Genomic DNA, 16,444 nt, shown 5'->3' on the forward strand with positions numbered 1-16,444 from the left:
ATGAATGTCTTTCATAACAGCCAATTGATGTTTAGAAAGAGAGGAAGGGAGTGGGCGGAGAGAGAGAGAGAGAAACATTGATGTGAGAAACATCTATCAGCTGGCTCCTGCCCACACCCTACGGGGGCTAGGAATGTAGCCCTCAAGTGACATTTGTGGGGGCACGAGAGGATGCTTAACGCAGTGAGCAACACTGACCAGGCTTTGCAGTCTCTTATTGAGAGGAGCCTTAGTTGTGACATGTGAGCCCTCTGTTGTCATAGATAAAATGGTCATTCTAATATTCATAGAAGGGACACACAGTAAAATGTACATGTTGGAATTAACGGTTATTTTTCTCACCTCCAGCTCCCCCATGCTTCAGAAAACATTTGTGCTGCTTTTATATGCCTCATTTAAAATGTGTCAAAGGAGAACCAAGATGGCGGCAATATAGGCAGATGTGTCCCAGGTCGTGTCCCTGAGCAAATGGAATGAGCAGCTGAAACTAGTAACACCCACACCGAATTGGCGAAATTGCTCAGCTGGTGAGAGGGTTTGCAGCCGGGAAGAGCAGAACTCCCCTGGAAAGGTAAAAAAAAACAGGGATTTGGGCAGGAAAGTTTGCCAGACCTCTGAGCCCAGAGAGTCAGAGGGAGACCGCGTGGCAGACAGCCGCGTCCCCTGGGACAGGCACAGCCCCTGACGGGGGAAAGGAGAACTGCGGGATTCCTGGCGCCACCAGGGAAATTGAGAGCTGGGTTCTGTGACCGTGGAGGACTGAGCCTAAAGGGGGCAGCCTGAAGAGCTGACCTGACCATACAGTCCCGGTAAGAGAAGAAGCTTACAGAAACCAAGCCTTCCCCGTTTCCGCGGCCGGCGTTTGTTTGTCTGTTTTCACTGAATCCTGTTCATGGGACATTTCGGATACAGACACTCACCTGTGCTGAAGAGAGGGAGAGTGTGCAGAGGAGTGGAATCTGGGGAGAGACTGGGGAGAGAAGGGGAGCCGGGAGAGGTGGCAGCGAATTGAGTGCTGAGACACCCCTGAGCCCAAGACTGGCGCAGCCATTCTCTCCAGAGAATGAGACTCCTCTCCCCGGCCCCCAGGCAAGGAGCACAGCCACACCCAGATTCCACCCTGTACGAGATCAAGGATTAGAATAACCTTATCAGTCCCTGGGAGTTAACAGGGTCTGGCCTATAGAGGGATTTTCAATCCCAGCAACAACATAGTGCCAGTAACTAACTATTACGCAGTCAGCTCTGGGCAGTGAACTTCCACTGGAAAGAGAGGCCCTATAGCCTCAGAGGACAACCCCAGAACACTGCCACCCAGAGGCTGACCCACAAACTGACTCTTTGCTAAACACAAAATAAGGCAGTCTGGGAAATAAATGCGACCTGCTTTAAAATAAGGACTGTGGTTCACAACACAGAGGAACAGTATATCACAGGGAAACTCAACACTCTCCTGAATACCTGGAAGGTCTAAGGCGAGCCACACTGAAGAATAGAAGAACCGAAGGACCTTCACTACTGCATTTTTTTTTCTTTTTTCACTTTTTAACTAAGAAATCAATTTTTTTTTTATTTTTTTTTCTGTTCTTTTTTTTTTCTTTTTCCATCACCTGATTTTACCCTTTTAATTACCACCTTCTTATTTTTTAACCAGTATTATTACTGCTACCATTTTACCATTTTTTATAGTGCCATTTTATTTTCTCTTTATTTTATTTTGGGATTAGTGTTCTCCATTCTATTTTCATTGTTATATTATTGGTTGATTCTAGTCTGCATCCATATCCAGGGAGCTGTTGCTGGAATTTGTTGGGATTAATGGCTGTTCTATAGGAGTATTCTCCTCATATAAAAAGTCTCTTCCCTTCTTCCACTTCATTCTCTCTTTTCGCTTTTTTCTTTTCTTTTCTTTTCTCGCTTTTATTTTCCCCTCTGCTTTTTCCCGATTTCATTTTTGCACTCCTTTTTTTGGTCCCTACTTTTCTTTTCTTTTTTTTCTTTTATCTTTTTCTCTTCCTTCTTCTTTATACCCTAATTCTCTTAATTCAGGTGGTCACCTTTATTTGGGGTTATTAATATCGTGAATATATTTGTGTATAGTGCATGGTACGTGGTGCCTTGTTGTGTTGTATTTTGTGCCTTTAAATCAATGCAGCAGATCCAAGCAACAGCAAACTCCTGAGCACCACATCCTCTGCTGAGGAACAGCAGCTGTACGTGAAACCTCGCCCCACCAGCCAGAAGAGCCACCACAGCTGTGAACAGCACCCACCAGAGGAGCTGCTGCCAACTGAAGAGCAGGAGCTACCGCAACCGCCCGAAGAGCAACCACAGACCAAGGAGTCACTGCCACCCAGGGAGCAACCACTGAACGACTCAACATCTAGATATGTCAGTGAGATCAAACATGGGTAGACAAAAAAACCCCAAAGGAAAGAGAAGGAGGACTCTCCAGAAAAGCAGCTAAATAATACAGAGGCATGCAACATGACCGATAAAGAATTCAGAATAAGGGTCCTAGAGTGCATAAACCGGATGGAGGAAAAAATCGACAACCTCTACAAGAAGCAAGAAGAAACAGATGAAAAAATCGATAACATATGGAAGAAGCTAGAAGAAACAGATGAAAAAATCGATAACATATGGAAGAAGCTAGAAGAAACAGATGAAAAAATCAACAACTTAAGTAAGACCCAAGAAGAAATGAAGAGTGATATAGCTGCAATGAAAAACTCCATTGAAAGTATCAACAGTAGACTAGGAGAAGCGGAGGACCGAATTAGTGAATTAGAAGACAAGGAAGCAAAACACACCCAAAATGTACTGCAATTGGAGAAAAAAATTAAAAGACAGGAGGAGAGCCTAAGGGAGCTTTGGGACAACATGAAATGAAACAACATACGTATAATAGGAGTACCAGAACAACAGAAGGATGAACAAGGATTAGAAAACCTACTTGAAGAAATAATATCAGAAAAATTTCCTGCGGTGGGGAAGAAAAAAGTCACACAAGCCCAGAGAGTCCCAAACAAGGTGAACCCGAAAAGACCCACACCAAGACACATCATAATCACCATGGCAAATGTTCAGGACAAAGAGAGAATCTTACAGGCTGCAAGAGAGAGACGGAAAGTTACATACAAGGGATCTCCCATTAGATTGTCAAATGACTTCTCAACAGAAACACATCAGGCCAGAAAAGAATGGACTGAAATTTACAAAGTGATGCAAAGCAAAGGACTGAATCCAAGAATACTCTATACAGCAAGGCTATCATTCAAACTTGAAGGGGAAATAAGAAGCTTCACAGACAAAAAAAAGGCTAAGGGAGTTTGTCACCACCAAGCCAGCAATGCAAGGAATGCTAAAGGGACTGGTATAAAAAGAAGAAATAAAAAGCTCAGAAAGAAAACAGCCACACACACACAAAAAAAGAAATGGCTACAAACAAGTACCTTTCAATAATAACTTTAAACGTAAACGGACTAAATGCTCCAACCAAAAGACATCGAGTGGCTGAATGGATAAAAAAGCATGACCCATACATCTGCTGTCTACAAGAAACCCACCTCATTTGAAGGGACTCACACAGACAGAAAGTGAAAGGATGGAAAAATATCTTTCAGGCAAATGGAAAGGAAAAGAAAGCTGGGCTAGCAATACTTATATCGGACAAAATAGACCTCAAAGTGAAGGCCTTAACAAGAGATAAGGAAGGCCACTTCATAATACTAAAGGGATCGATACAACAAGAAGATATAACCCTGGTAAACATATATGAACCCAATGTAGGAGCACCCAAATTCATAAAAAAAAATCCTGGAAGATATCAAAGGAGAGATCGACAACAATGCAATCATAGTAGGGGACTTTAATACACCATTGAAAGCACTGGATAAGTCCTATAGACAAACAATCAGCAAAGATACAGCAATCTTAAATGACTCACTAGATCAGATGGACTTAATAGACATCTTCAGAACACTTCACCCCAAAGCCAGGGAATATACGTTCTTCTCAGGTGCTCGGGGGACATCTTCAAAAATAGACCACATATTGGGTCACAAGCAAAGTATCCCCAAATTCAAGAAGATTGAAATCATAAAAAGCATCTTCGCAGACCACGATGGCATAATACTAGAAATAAACTACAATAAAAACAACCCAAAATACTCAAACACCTGGAAGCTGAATAGCATGCTACTAAATATTGATTGGGTTACCAATGAGATCAAAGAAGAAATTAAAAACATCCTGGAAACTAATGACAATGAAATCACAACAATCCAAAACCTATGGGACACAATGAAAGCAGTCCTGAGAGGGAAGTTTATAGCTCTACAGGCCTATCTCAAAAAACAAGAAAAAATGGTAGTAAATCATCTAACTCTACAACTCAAAGAATTAGAAAGAGAGCAACAAGAAAACCCCAGAGTGAGCAGAAGGAAGGAGATAATAAAGATTAGAGCAGAAATAAATGACATAGAGACCAAAAAAACAATACAGAAAATCAACGAAACCAAGAGCTGGTTCTTTGAAAGGATAAACAATATTGACAAACCTCTAGCCAGACTCACCAAGAAGCAGAGAGAGAGGACCCAAATAAATAAAATCAGAAACAATAGAGGCGAAATAACAACAGACCCCACAGAAATACAAATGATTGTTAAAAAAATACTATGGACAGCTCTACTCCAACAAACTAGACAACATGGAGGAAATGGACAAATTCCTAGAAAAATACAACATTACAAAACTCAATCAGGAAGAATCTAAAAATCTCAACGGGCCAATAACTATGGAAGAAATTGAAGCAGTCATCAAAAAGCTTCCAGCAAACAAAAGCCCAGGACCAGACGGCTTCACAGGGGAGTTTTACCAAACTTTCAAGGAAGAACTAAAACTTATCCTCCTCAGACTACTACAAAAAATTCAAGAGGAAGGAACACTTCCAAGCTCATTCTATGAAGCCAGCATCACCCTAATACCAAAACCAGGTAAAGACAACACAATGAAAGAGAATTACAGGCCAATATCCCTCATGAACATAGATGCCAAAATCCTCAACAAAATCTTAGCAAATAGGATCCAGCAGTACATCAGAAAGATCATACACCATGACCAAGTAGGATTTATCCCAGGGATGCAAGGATGGTACAATATCCGCAAATCAATAAATGCGATACATCACATAAACAAATTGAAAGAAAAAAAACCACATGGTCATATCAATTGATGCAGAAAAAGCATTTGACAAAATTCAACACCCATTTTTGATAAAAACTCTCAGCAAGGTGGGAGTAGAAGGATCATACCTCAACATAATAAAAGCCATATATGACAGGCCCACAGCCAACATCATACTCAATGGTCAAACACTAACACCATTTCCCCTAAGAACAGGAACAAGACAGGGATGCCCCCTCTCACCACTCCTGTTCAACATAGTACTGGAAGTGTTAGCCATTGCAATGCAGCAAGAAGAAGAAATAAAAGGCATCCAAATTGGAAAAGAGGAAGTAAAACTGTCCTTATTTGCAGACGACATGATATTATACATACAAAACCCTAGAGATTGCATCAAAAAGCTACTAGACTTAATAAATGGATTTGGCAATGTAGCAGGATACAAAATTAACCCCAAGAAATCTGAGGCATTTCTATACACCAATAGTGAACTTTCAGAAAGAGAGATTATAAAAACAATCCCGTTTACCATTGCACCAAAAAAATTAAGCTACCTAGGAATAAACTTAACTAAAGAGGTAAAAGACCTCGACTCAGAAAACTACAGGACGATGAAAAAAGATATAGAGGAAGACATAAACAGATGGAAGAACATACCGTGTTCATGGATTGGTAGAATCAACATCATTAAAATGTCCATACTACCCAAAGCAAACTATAAATTCAACGCACTTCCCATTAAAATACCAACGGCATACTTCAGAGATCTAGAACGAACTCTCCAAAAATTCATCTGGAATAAAAAAAGACCCTGAATAGCTGCAGCAATCCTGAAAAAGAACAAAGTAGGTGGGATCTCAATACCAGATATCAAGTTGTATTACAAAGCCACTGTTCTCAAAACTGCCTCGTACTGGCACAAGAATAGGCATATAGATCAATGGAATAGAATGGAGACCCCAGAAATCGGCCCGAACCAATATGCTCAATTAATATTTGACAAAGGAGGCAAGAACATACAATGGAGCCAAGATAGTCTCTTCAATAAATGGTGCTGGGAAAATTGGACAGATATATGCAAGAAAATGAAACTAGACCACCAACTTACACCATACACAAAAATAAACTCAAAATGGATAAAGGACTTAAATGTACGACGGGAAACCATAAAAATTCTAGAAGAATCCAAAGGCAACAAAATCTCAGACATATGCCGAAGCAATTTCTTCACTGATACAGCTCCTAGGGCACTTGAAACTAAAGAAAAAATGAACAAATGGGACTACATCAAAATAAAAAGCTTCTGCACAGCAAAAGAAACCATCAACAAAACAACGAGAAAATCCACTGTGTGGGAAAACATATTTGCCAATGAAATATCTGATAAGGGCCTAATCTCCAAAATTCATAGGGAACTCATACAACTTAACAAAAGAAAGATAAACAATCCAATCAAAAAATGGGCAAAGGACCTAAATAGACACCTTTCAAAAGAGGACATCCAGAAAGCCAAGAGACATATGAAAACATGCTCAAAGTCACTAATCATCCGAGAGATGCAAATCAAAACAGCAATGAGGTACCATCTCACACCTGTCAGACTGGCTATCATCAACAAATCAACAAACGACAAGTGCTGGAGAGGATGTGGAGAAAAAGGAACACTTGTGCACTGCTGGTGGGAATGCAGACTGGTGCAGCCACTATGGAAGACACTATGGAGTTTCCTTAAAAAACTGAAAATGGAACTCCCATTTGACCCTGTGATCCCACTTCTAGGAATATAACATAACCCAAGAAACCAGAAACACCAATCAGAAAGGATGTATGCACCCCTATGTTCATAGCAGCACAATTCACCATAGCTAAGATCTGGAAACAGCCTAAGTGCCCATCAGTAGATGAATGGATTAGAAAACTGTGGTACATCTACACGATGGAATACTATGCTGCTGTAAAAAGGAAGGAACTCTTACCATTTGCAACGGCATGGATGGAACTGGAGAGCATTATGCTAAGTGAAATAAGCCAGTCAATAAAGGAAAAATACCACATGATCTCACTCATTCATGGACAATAGAGACCATTATAAACTTTTGAACAATAATAGATACAGAGGTAGAGCTGCCTCAAACAGATTGTCAAACTGCAGCGGGAAGGCCAGGGATGGTTGGGGGGCAGGAGGTAGGGGGGTAAGAGATCAACTAAAGGACTTGTATGCATGCATATAAGCATAACCAATGGACATAAGACACTGGGGGATAGGGGAGGCTAGGGGACTGTCTAGGGCGGGGGGATAAAATGGATACATATGTAATACCCTTTGTAATACTTTAAGCAATAAAAAAAAATGTGTCAAAGGCCTCAATGGTACCCATTGTGTGGGTGTTCCTTAATCTTCCCCATCTATTTTATTTCCTGGAACTTAGCAAGAGGCAGTCCTGGGCCACGGGCTGCTCCCTACTCCAGGTGTTTTCAGTCCTTCAGTGATCCTCAGAAATGTTTTCCCTGGAAAGGGTGGGATCATCTCTCTGGTTTCCCAGTCCTCACTGCACAGCAGAATTGCAGCTAGCCAGTGGGTAGATGCGGGAGGGGTCCAGTGGTCATCTCACCCCTCCTTGGTGCCTGGTTCTTGTCCTTCCAGTGGCAGAGTAGAGGCAGGGCTGAGTGGCTTTGCAACCCTAAGCAGAAAACGGAGTTGGGGTAAATTGGGGGTGCTCCAGTTGTTGCCAGAGCAGTGCCTTTGGCCCTCAGCTGGTCCCTCTGAAGGGAGAAGGACCGGGGTTGCTCATGCTCAGCCTGACAAGATGCCTTGCTCCCGGCTGTCTCCCAGGATCTCTTTCATAGCAGCTTCATAGGGATGAGCCTCCCAGCTCCACGCAGACTCCTGGAACTGGCATGTCAGAGCCTGCTGCGGGATGAAGCCTTGGCCATCACTGCTCTGGAGTGGCTTCCTATGGAGCTCTTCCCACCTCTTTTCATCACAGCCTTCACTGGGAAGCACAGCAGAGTCCTGAAGGCCATGGTGCAGGCTTGGCCCTTCCCCTGCCTCCCTCTGGGGGCCCTGATGAACCATCAGCAGTCTTACCAGGATATCTTGCAGGCTGTGCTCGAGGGACTCGATGCCATGCTTGCCCAGGACCCTCGACCCAGGTATGGGGGATTCAGTAGCTGGGTCGCACCCTGGGGATCTGAGCAGTTACAGCTGGGATCTGGGAGTGGGCAGGGCTAAAGGGAGAGCTGAGGCAGGCCTTGGAGCCACTGCTAGGGTCATTCTGGGAACAGGCTTCGGATATATACGGCTGATGAAATTGCCAAGGGTGACCGAAGGGACACGAGCCTACTCCTTCCTGGTGGCACCTAAAGGTACCAGGAATGGGGACCATGAAGGATCCCAGTAGCACCAGGAGCAGTTGATTCCTGGGGCATGGAGTCAAAGTCCAGTGCGATGTCTGGCCCTGCTGCCCAGATGCCTAGCTCATGGTCTTACTCATTGTTATCTTAATGCATCCCAGCATATCTCCTATTTTCTCCACAGGAGATGTAAACTGCAGGTGCTTAATTTACAGAAGAGAGTTCATTTGGAGTTCTGGATGGTGTGGGCAGGAACCAGAGCCCATGTGTGCTCACTGCTGGAGCCTGAGGCCCTGCAGCCCATGAGGAATAGGAGGAAAGTGCACAGCTTAACGGCCAGGCCAAATCCACCCTTGGCCCCCGTGGAGGTGTTAATAGACCTTTGCCTCAAGAAAGGTGTCCTTGATGAGTCCCTCAGCTACCTGATTAAGAAAGTCAGCGAGAGGAGAGGTTTGCTGCACCTTTGCTCTAAGAAGCTGAAGGTTTTTGCGATGTCGAAGCAAAACACTAAAATCCGGGATATGGTGCAGCTGGTCTCTGTCCAGGATTTGGAGGTAAACTGTACCTGGAAGCTGTCCACTCTGAGGAAGTTCGCTCCTTACCTGGGCCAGATGGGCAATCTGTGCCGGTTCCTGCTCTCCCACGTCTTCACGTCTTCTCACACCACCTTGGAGCAGGAGAAGCAGTGTGTTGGCCTGGTCACCTCTCAATTCCTCAACCTGCCCCACCTCCAGGAGGTCAATTTGGATGATATCTCCATTCTCAGAGGCCACCTGGATGAGATCTTCAGGTGAGGGGTGGCGAGCTTTCCCTGCCAACCAGAGTGAGTCCCTTTCCATTTCAGTGCACAGTGACGGGCTCTCCTGTGTGCCGTCCCTCAGCAGTGCTAGAGTGCCTGAGCCACTAGACGGGCCACACAGTCAGTGTCTTGTTCACTGCTCTGTCACCTTGCATGTTGTGACATAACCCCCCAGATAAAGGTAGGACGTATGCACTAGGACAGAGGCTACTAAAGGGACTCCTTGCTAGGAATTCGGGCCAGGGGATGGTAGCTTTGGGCATCCTTGTAAGTGGTGTTGAAGGGAAAATGATGCAATAGAACCAAGTGAGGATTGCAATGACAAGGGGAAAGCCAATCAGAGGTGAGGTTTCATGGGTTAAGTTCCGCACTTAGAGATTTGGCCATGGCAGCCTTTCAGTCCAAACCTGCCTCAGTCACCTGTCTGCCAAGGGTTGCCATAGGCTCTCGCAAACGGAATGCGTGGCAAATGCAGGATTCAGGAGGGAGGCATTACGAAATGGGATAGGTGGTTTGTAGACAATGCAGTGATCTAAGTTCCTGGAGGGTGGCAGCCCTCGCTGGATGTTGCCTGACTGTGCCCAGGTTAGCCCTTTCTGCACATCTGCCAGAGGCCTCATTGGGCTAAGAGATGGTGGTGACAGGGGTCTAGGGTGTGGCTGGAAGGAAACCCGAGTTGCAGGCAGTTCAGGACATGTCTCCAATACTAAAATGCACTGGTTGCCTCCTGCTTCAGACCCTGGGGCAGGCTCCTTTCTGAGCTCCTCCCACCTTTATGTTCACAACACCTGTGTGTTTGGGCTGGAGGGTATGATGTGCTCCACTTGACGGATGAGTAAATAGAGTGTGTGAGGTTTCATCCAGTTGAATCCATCACGGAGCAGATAACAGATGGAGAAAGATGCCACTCAAATTTGCTCGGACTTGAATGTCACTTTTCACTGTGCAACATCCTGGGTTTGATCATCATCCGGAACACTGTAGGCTTTGGTGACATGGGCCTCTTTACCCTGAAGGCCTGCATTATCCTCACCTGCCTCTGCTCACCAGGTCCATCTCCCACATGTAACTGCTCTATGTCTCCCCAGGTGCCTGAAGAGCCCCTTGGAGACCCTGTCCATCACTAACTGCCTGCTTTTCGAAAGAGACTTTAGACATCTCTCCCAGCATCTGAATGTCAGCCAGCTGAAAAGCCTGAGTTTCAGTGGGCTCAACCTGACCATTATCAGTTCTCGGTCACTCCAATTTCTTTTAGAGAGAGCCTCCCCCACTCTCCAGGACCTGGACTTGGATGAGTGTGGGATCATGGACCACCAGTTCCTGGACATCCTGCCAGCCCTGAGCCACTGCTCCCAGCTCACAACCCTAAGTTTCTGTGAAAACCCCATCTCCATGACCGTCCTGGAGGACCTGCTTCGCCACGTTGTCGGGCTGAGCAAGCTGAGTTGCGTGATTTATGCGGCGCCCGTGGAGAGTTATGAGGAAACTAGCAGCAACATCAACCTGGGCCGACTTGCCCAGATGCATGCTGTGCTAAAGCATATGCTGCAGGAGTTGGGTCGGCCCGGCATGGTCTGGCTCTGTGCTTACCCCTGTCCTCACTGTGGCTGTAGAACCTTCCATGACCCAACTCCCATTCTGTGATCCTGTTGCTTGAGTGTCTAGCTGGGTGCACATCTCATAGGCTTTACTCTGGGCACTTGGGCACTGAAGCCCAGACATAAGTGTACCGTTCAGGAACACAGCAGCCAGTTTCAGACAGCTACTCAGGGTTGGGGGGAAATGCTCACAGGGGACTGGATGGTTTCTTTGGGGAGATTTGTCCTAAGGAGTTAGAAATATGCACCTGAATCTCTCAGGGGGAGGGATTGAGGCTTGGGTGGTAGATGCGGGAATTACATTTCTTGAATGGTTGTGAATAAATGTCAGTAATAAAGAGAACTGGATGTTAACAGACTGATGTCCTCAATGACATGTTAGCCCAACTCTCCCACCTGCAGTTACTGGCCAAGTAAGAAGGCATGAGCCTTGTGATGCGCAGACATTAGGCTGGTTGAGGTTGATTCCAGGAGATCACATCACCATTTATCCTTTTTGGTTTGGTGGGTTCTTTCTGGTGCACCGGTACCTACTCACCTCTGTGACTGTTCAGTGGGTCAGCGCACACTTGTTGCGTCCACAGGGACTGGAACAAGTGGCTTCCAGTGAGCACCACCGAGGTACAACTACTCTGGGGCCATCACGGGTAACTAGTCCAGTCCCTGGACTCAAACACTCCTCCCCACTGGGAGCCTCCATCTCTGGCCTGTGTCTGCTCCATGGTAGGGCTTCCCTGTGCACAAGTCAGGCCCCCAGTACTGAAAGGGACATCAGCCTGCCAGGGAGCCAGAGCCCTGGCCTCACAAGTCCATGCCTGTCATTCCCCTGGATCCAGCCCCTTCTTGAATTCAAGTTCCTGTAAACACATTTACATTCTTTTCAGCAAAATACTGAGCTGGAATAAACCTCTGCTTTGTTCTGTGTCCTGTCCTAAGAATAGGACATCCTTTGGTAAAGGATGGCCTAATGTTCGAAGACTTTCCCCTCATGATCCTCCTTCCCATCAATCAAGGAGGTGGTAAAGCAACTCTGAACCAGTGACAGGCCCTGGGTCTGAAGAGTGGACAACCCCAAGCCAGTTCCCAGAGAGCACTTAAGTGGACACAGGTGAAGGTCACCCCGGGGATATGGGGGTATGGAGGGCCACTCTGAGGGTCAATACAACCAAGTGAAGGGGAGATGTCCTAGTGTGCTGTTGGATCCCACAGTCAGTGGACAGTTAGCTGGCCATAGAGGAACAGGCTCCCTGCCCACCTGCCACTGCATTCTGGCCCTAGGCTGTCTCAGTTTGCTCACTGAGTGGCCTGCCAGAGGAGCACCTAGGGAGAAGCCCACACATCCAGGCCCAGGGGCAGGGCTCCATTTGCCTGTATGTCTCCCTAATTGTGAGGAAGTCAATCCTGCTTTTTCTCCTTCTACTGCCTCTCATTCAGTGCCAGCCACTCATGTGCTTGCTGCTCTCTGCTGGGTCTCAGCAACTTCCTAGCTTGTCACATACAGCACCTGGCCCTTCGTTCTCTTTTTATTGCCATTCCTTTCTTTTCTTCTACCTTCCACTCTTCTAGCTTGGGTCCATCATCCTACGAGCTCATTTTTCCGTTTCTTAGTACATTTCCTATTGATTTCAGAGAGGAAGGGAGAGGGAGAGATGGATAAAACATCAATAATGAGACAAAATCATTGGTTGGCTTTCTCCTGCACATCCACCTGGGGATCGAGGCGTAAACTCCAGCTCCTGCTCCAACTGAGAATTGAACTATGTCCTCTTGGTACAAAGGCCTACTGAGCCACACTGGCCAGGCACACTCTGCTTCTTCGAGTGGGAAGAGAAAATGCTGAAGTCTCAGTAACAGTTGCTGAGCTCTCCCCCCCCCCCCCAAAAAAAAAAGAGGATAAGAGAACAAGGGTCAGAAAATGTATATCTCTTACAGCAAACGCTCTCTTTCTCTTCCTCTCTCTCTCTCTCCTATTCCATCTCCCTCTCCCTGTCCCTCTGTCTGACATGCACCTTGTCTTCCCATCCCCGCCTTCACAGGAAATAGTGTCCATAATATGAATCAGAACCTCTAGAATTTGAGGAAAAGCATAACAATTTGCAGGTTCTGAGGGAGGAAGGGCAAAGGCAAAACATCCTGTGGTCTGGGTGTTAATTCCTCCACACACAGAGCTCGTGCCCATTACCTTGTGTGGAGATTCACCTGTGGGGCCAACTTATGTAAAGCTCTTGTCAGCATGTCCTCCTCTGGAATTGCCCACTGTTATTAGCATTGATAGTATTTATTAACCACCGGATGCAAGATAAGGAAGAAAATAGAAGTCAGTGCACCCTGGCCAGTGTTTCTGGGCATTGTCCTGTGCACCAGAAAGTTACCCCATTTGATTTCTGGCCAGGGCACATGTCCAGGTTTCTGGTTCAGTCCCCAGGCATCCAATATTGTATCCCTCTCACATGAATGCATGCTTCTGTGTCTGTCTCACTCCATTTACCTCTCTCTAAAGAATCAATTTTAAAAACCCACCATATTAAGACAAAACAAAAGGAAACTCATTGCTGTATGTTGCCTCTAAAACAGAGTGTCCTGCACTTGACGCTTTATTTGTTCTGTAGACCACAACTGAGAATTAAAGCAAAATATTGGAATCTGGACTTTTCCATCAAAATATTCAGAAAAGCATAGTATCAAGGCAATGAGGCTTATAAAGCTTAGACAGTGATTGCATCTGTGAAGATGGGCACAGAAGGGGCATGGATAGGAGGTGACTGCTGGTGCACAAGCATCTTGTACATGAAGGCCCTATGGGCAGGGTCTCTAGGATATCAGAAAGCAAGCAGGGAGAGGAAGGCACACATAGTAGGTTCCTTAGTACTAGAATGTACCCCAGAGTCCCCCAAACTGCACAGCAGTAAGGCAGGCTGGATACAGGGCAGCTGGAGCACACGGATTCCAAAGGGAAGACTCTGAATAAAGAAGAGCCAAAGCCTGGACTGCTTGTCTCAGTGGATGAGTTTCGACCTGTGTACCAGGAGGTCAGTTCAATTCCCAGGCTGGGACATGTCCCCGTTGTGGGCTCTTAGTCCAGTAGGTGTCTTGTAGGAAGCAGCCAATCAAGGATTCTCTCTCACCATTGATGGTTCTCTCTTTTTTTTTTTTAATTTTATTGCTTAAAGTATTACAATGGGTATTACATATGTGTCCTTTCCCCCCCACCCTGCCCTTGACAATACCCTGGCCTCCCGTAGCCCCCAGTATCTTATGTCCATTGGTTATGCTTATATGCATGCATACAAGTCCTTCGGTTGATCTCTTACCCCCTACCCTCGTGCCCCCCAACCATCCTCGGCCTTCCCGCTACAGGTTGACAATCTGTTTGGGGCAGCTTTGCCTCTCTATCTGTTATAGTTCATCAGTTTATAATGGTCTTTATTATCCATATATGAGTGAGATCATGTGGTATTTTTCCTTCATTGACTGTCTTATTTCACTTAGCATAATGCTCTCCAGTTCCATCCATGCCATTGCAAATGCTAAGGGTTCCTTCTTTTTTACAGCAGCATAGTATTCCATCATGTAGATGTACCGCGGTTTTCTAATCCATTCATCTACTGATGGGCACTTAGGCTGTTTCCAGATCTTAGCTATGGTGAATTGTGCTGCTATGAACATAGGGCTGCATATGTCCTTTCTGCTTGGTGTTTCTGGTTTCTTGGGTTATATTCCTAGAAGTGGGATCACAGGGTCAAATGGGAGTTCCATTTTTAGTTTTTTGAGGAAAGTCCATAGTGTCTTCCATAGTGGCTGCCCCAGTCTGCCTTCCCACCAGCAGTGCACGATTGTTCCTTTTTCTCCACATCCTCTCAAGCAGTTGTCTTTGTGGATTTGTTGATGATAGCCAGCCTGACAGGTGTGAGATGATACCTCATTGTTGTTTTGATTTGCATTTCTCATATGATTAGTGACTTTCAGCATGTTTTCAAATGTCTCTTGTTTTTCTGAATGTCTTCTTTGGAAAGGTGTCTATTTAGATGCTTTGCCCATTTTTTGATTGGATTATTTATCTTCCTTTTGTTAAGTTGTATGAGTTCCCTATAAATATTGGAGATTAAGCCCTTACCAGATATGATGGTGGTAAATATGTTTTCCCACACACTGGGTTTTCTTGTTGTTTTGTTGATGGTTTCTTTTGCTGTGCACAAACTTTTTATTTTGATGTAGTCCCATTTGGTCATTTTCTCTTTAGATTCAAGTGCCCTGGGTGCTGTATTGGTGAAAAAATTGCTTTGGCATATGTCTGAGATTTTATTGCTTTTGGATTCTTCTAGCATTTTTATGGTTTCCCATCGGACATTTAAGTCCTTTATCCATTTTGAGTTTATTCTCGTGTATGGTGTAAGTTGGTGGTCTAGTTTCATTTTCTTGCATATATCTGTCCAAATTTCCCAGCACCATTTATTGAAGAGACTATCTTGACTCCATTGTATGTTCTTGCCTCCTTTGTCAAATATTAATTGAGCATATTGGTTCGGGCTGATTTCTGGGCTCCCTATTCTAATCCATTGATCTATATGCCTGTTCTCCTGCCAGTTCCAGGCAGTTTTGAGAACAGTGGCTTTGTAATACAGCTTGATATCTGGAATTGAGATCTCACCTACTTTGTTCTTTCTCAGGATTGCTACAGGTGTTCTGGTACTTTTTTTATTCCAGATGAATTTTTGGAGAGTTCGTTCTAGATCTGTGAAGTATGCCATTGGTACTTTCATGGGAAGTGCGTTGAATTTATGGATTGCTTTGGGTAGTGTGGGCATTTTAATGATTTTGATTCTACCAATCCATAAACACGGTATGTTCCTCCATCTGTTTATGTCTTCCTCTTTCTCTTTTTTCAAAGTCCTGTAGTTTTCTGAGTAGAGGTCTTTTACGCCTTTAGTTAAGTTTATTCCTCGGTAGCTTAATTTTTTTGGTCCAATGGGAACTGGGATTATTTTTATAATCTCTCTTTTTCAAAGTTCACTATTGGTGTATAGAAATGCCTCAGAGTTCTTGGGGTTAATTTTGTATCCTGCTACATTGCCAAATTCATGTATTAAGTCTAGGAGTTTTTTGATGGAATCTCTAGGGGTTTCTATATATAATATCATGTCTTCTGCAAATAAGGACAGTTTTACTTCCACTTTTCCAATTTGGATGCCTTTTATTTTTGTTCTTGTGTAATTGCAATGGCTAATAATTCCATTACTATGATGAACAGGAGTGCTGAGAGTGGGCATCCCTGTTTTGTTCCTGTTCTTAGGGGAAATGGTGTTAGTTTTTGTGCATTGAGTATGATGTTGGCTGTGGGCCTTTCATAAATGGCTTTTATTATGTTGATCTTTCTACTCCCACCTTGTGGAGAGTTTTTATCAAAAATGGGTGTTGGGTTTTGTCAAATGCTTTTTCTGCATCAATTGATATGATCGTTTGTGTTTTTTTTTCTTTTAATTTGTTTATGTGATGTATCACGTTTATT

General features: G+C 44.6%; 1 protein-coding gene across 1 annotated transcript; it reads left to right on the top strand.

Moving 5' to 3' along the window:
* The first annotated feature begins 8,029 nt into the window (after positions 1-8,029).
* On the top strand, positions 8,030-10,984 carry LOC132225514 (melanoma antigen preferentially expressed in tumors-like). Its single transcript, XM_059680613.1, has 3 exons — positions 8,030-8,340; positions 8,726-9,331; positions 10,429-10,984. Exons 1-3 carry the CDS (start codon positions 8,048-8,050, stop codon positions 10,982-10,984), a joined length of 1,455 nt encoding a protein of 484 aa, XP_059536596.1. The 5' UTR covers positions 8,030-8,047.
* Positions 10,985-16,444: the final 5,460 nt, after the last annotated feature.

Source organism: Myotis daubentonii, chromosome Y (assembly GCF_963259705.1).
Source record: "Myotis daubentonii chromosome Y, mMyoDau2.1, whole genome shotgun sequence".
Taxonomy (NCBI): domain Eukaryota; kingdom Metazoa; phylum Chordata; class Mammalia; order Chiroptera; family Vespertilionidae; genus Myotis; species Myotis daubentonii.

Bases quoted from the DNA above. Each gene is read 5' to 3' on its own strand.
- LOC132225514 (XM_059680613.1), top strand. From the start codon at position 8,048: ATGAGCCTCCCAGCTCCACGCAGACTCCTGGAACTGGCATGTCAGAGC. The intron at 8,341-8,725 runs GTATGGGGGATT...TTTTCTCCACAG, and splicing joins GCCCAGGACCCTCGACCCAG to GAGATGTAAACTGCAGGTGC. The intron at 9,332-10,428 runs GTGAGGGGTGGC...ATGTCTCCCCAG, and splicing joins CACCTGGATGAGATCTTCAG to GTGCCTGAAGAGCCCCTTGG.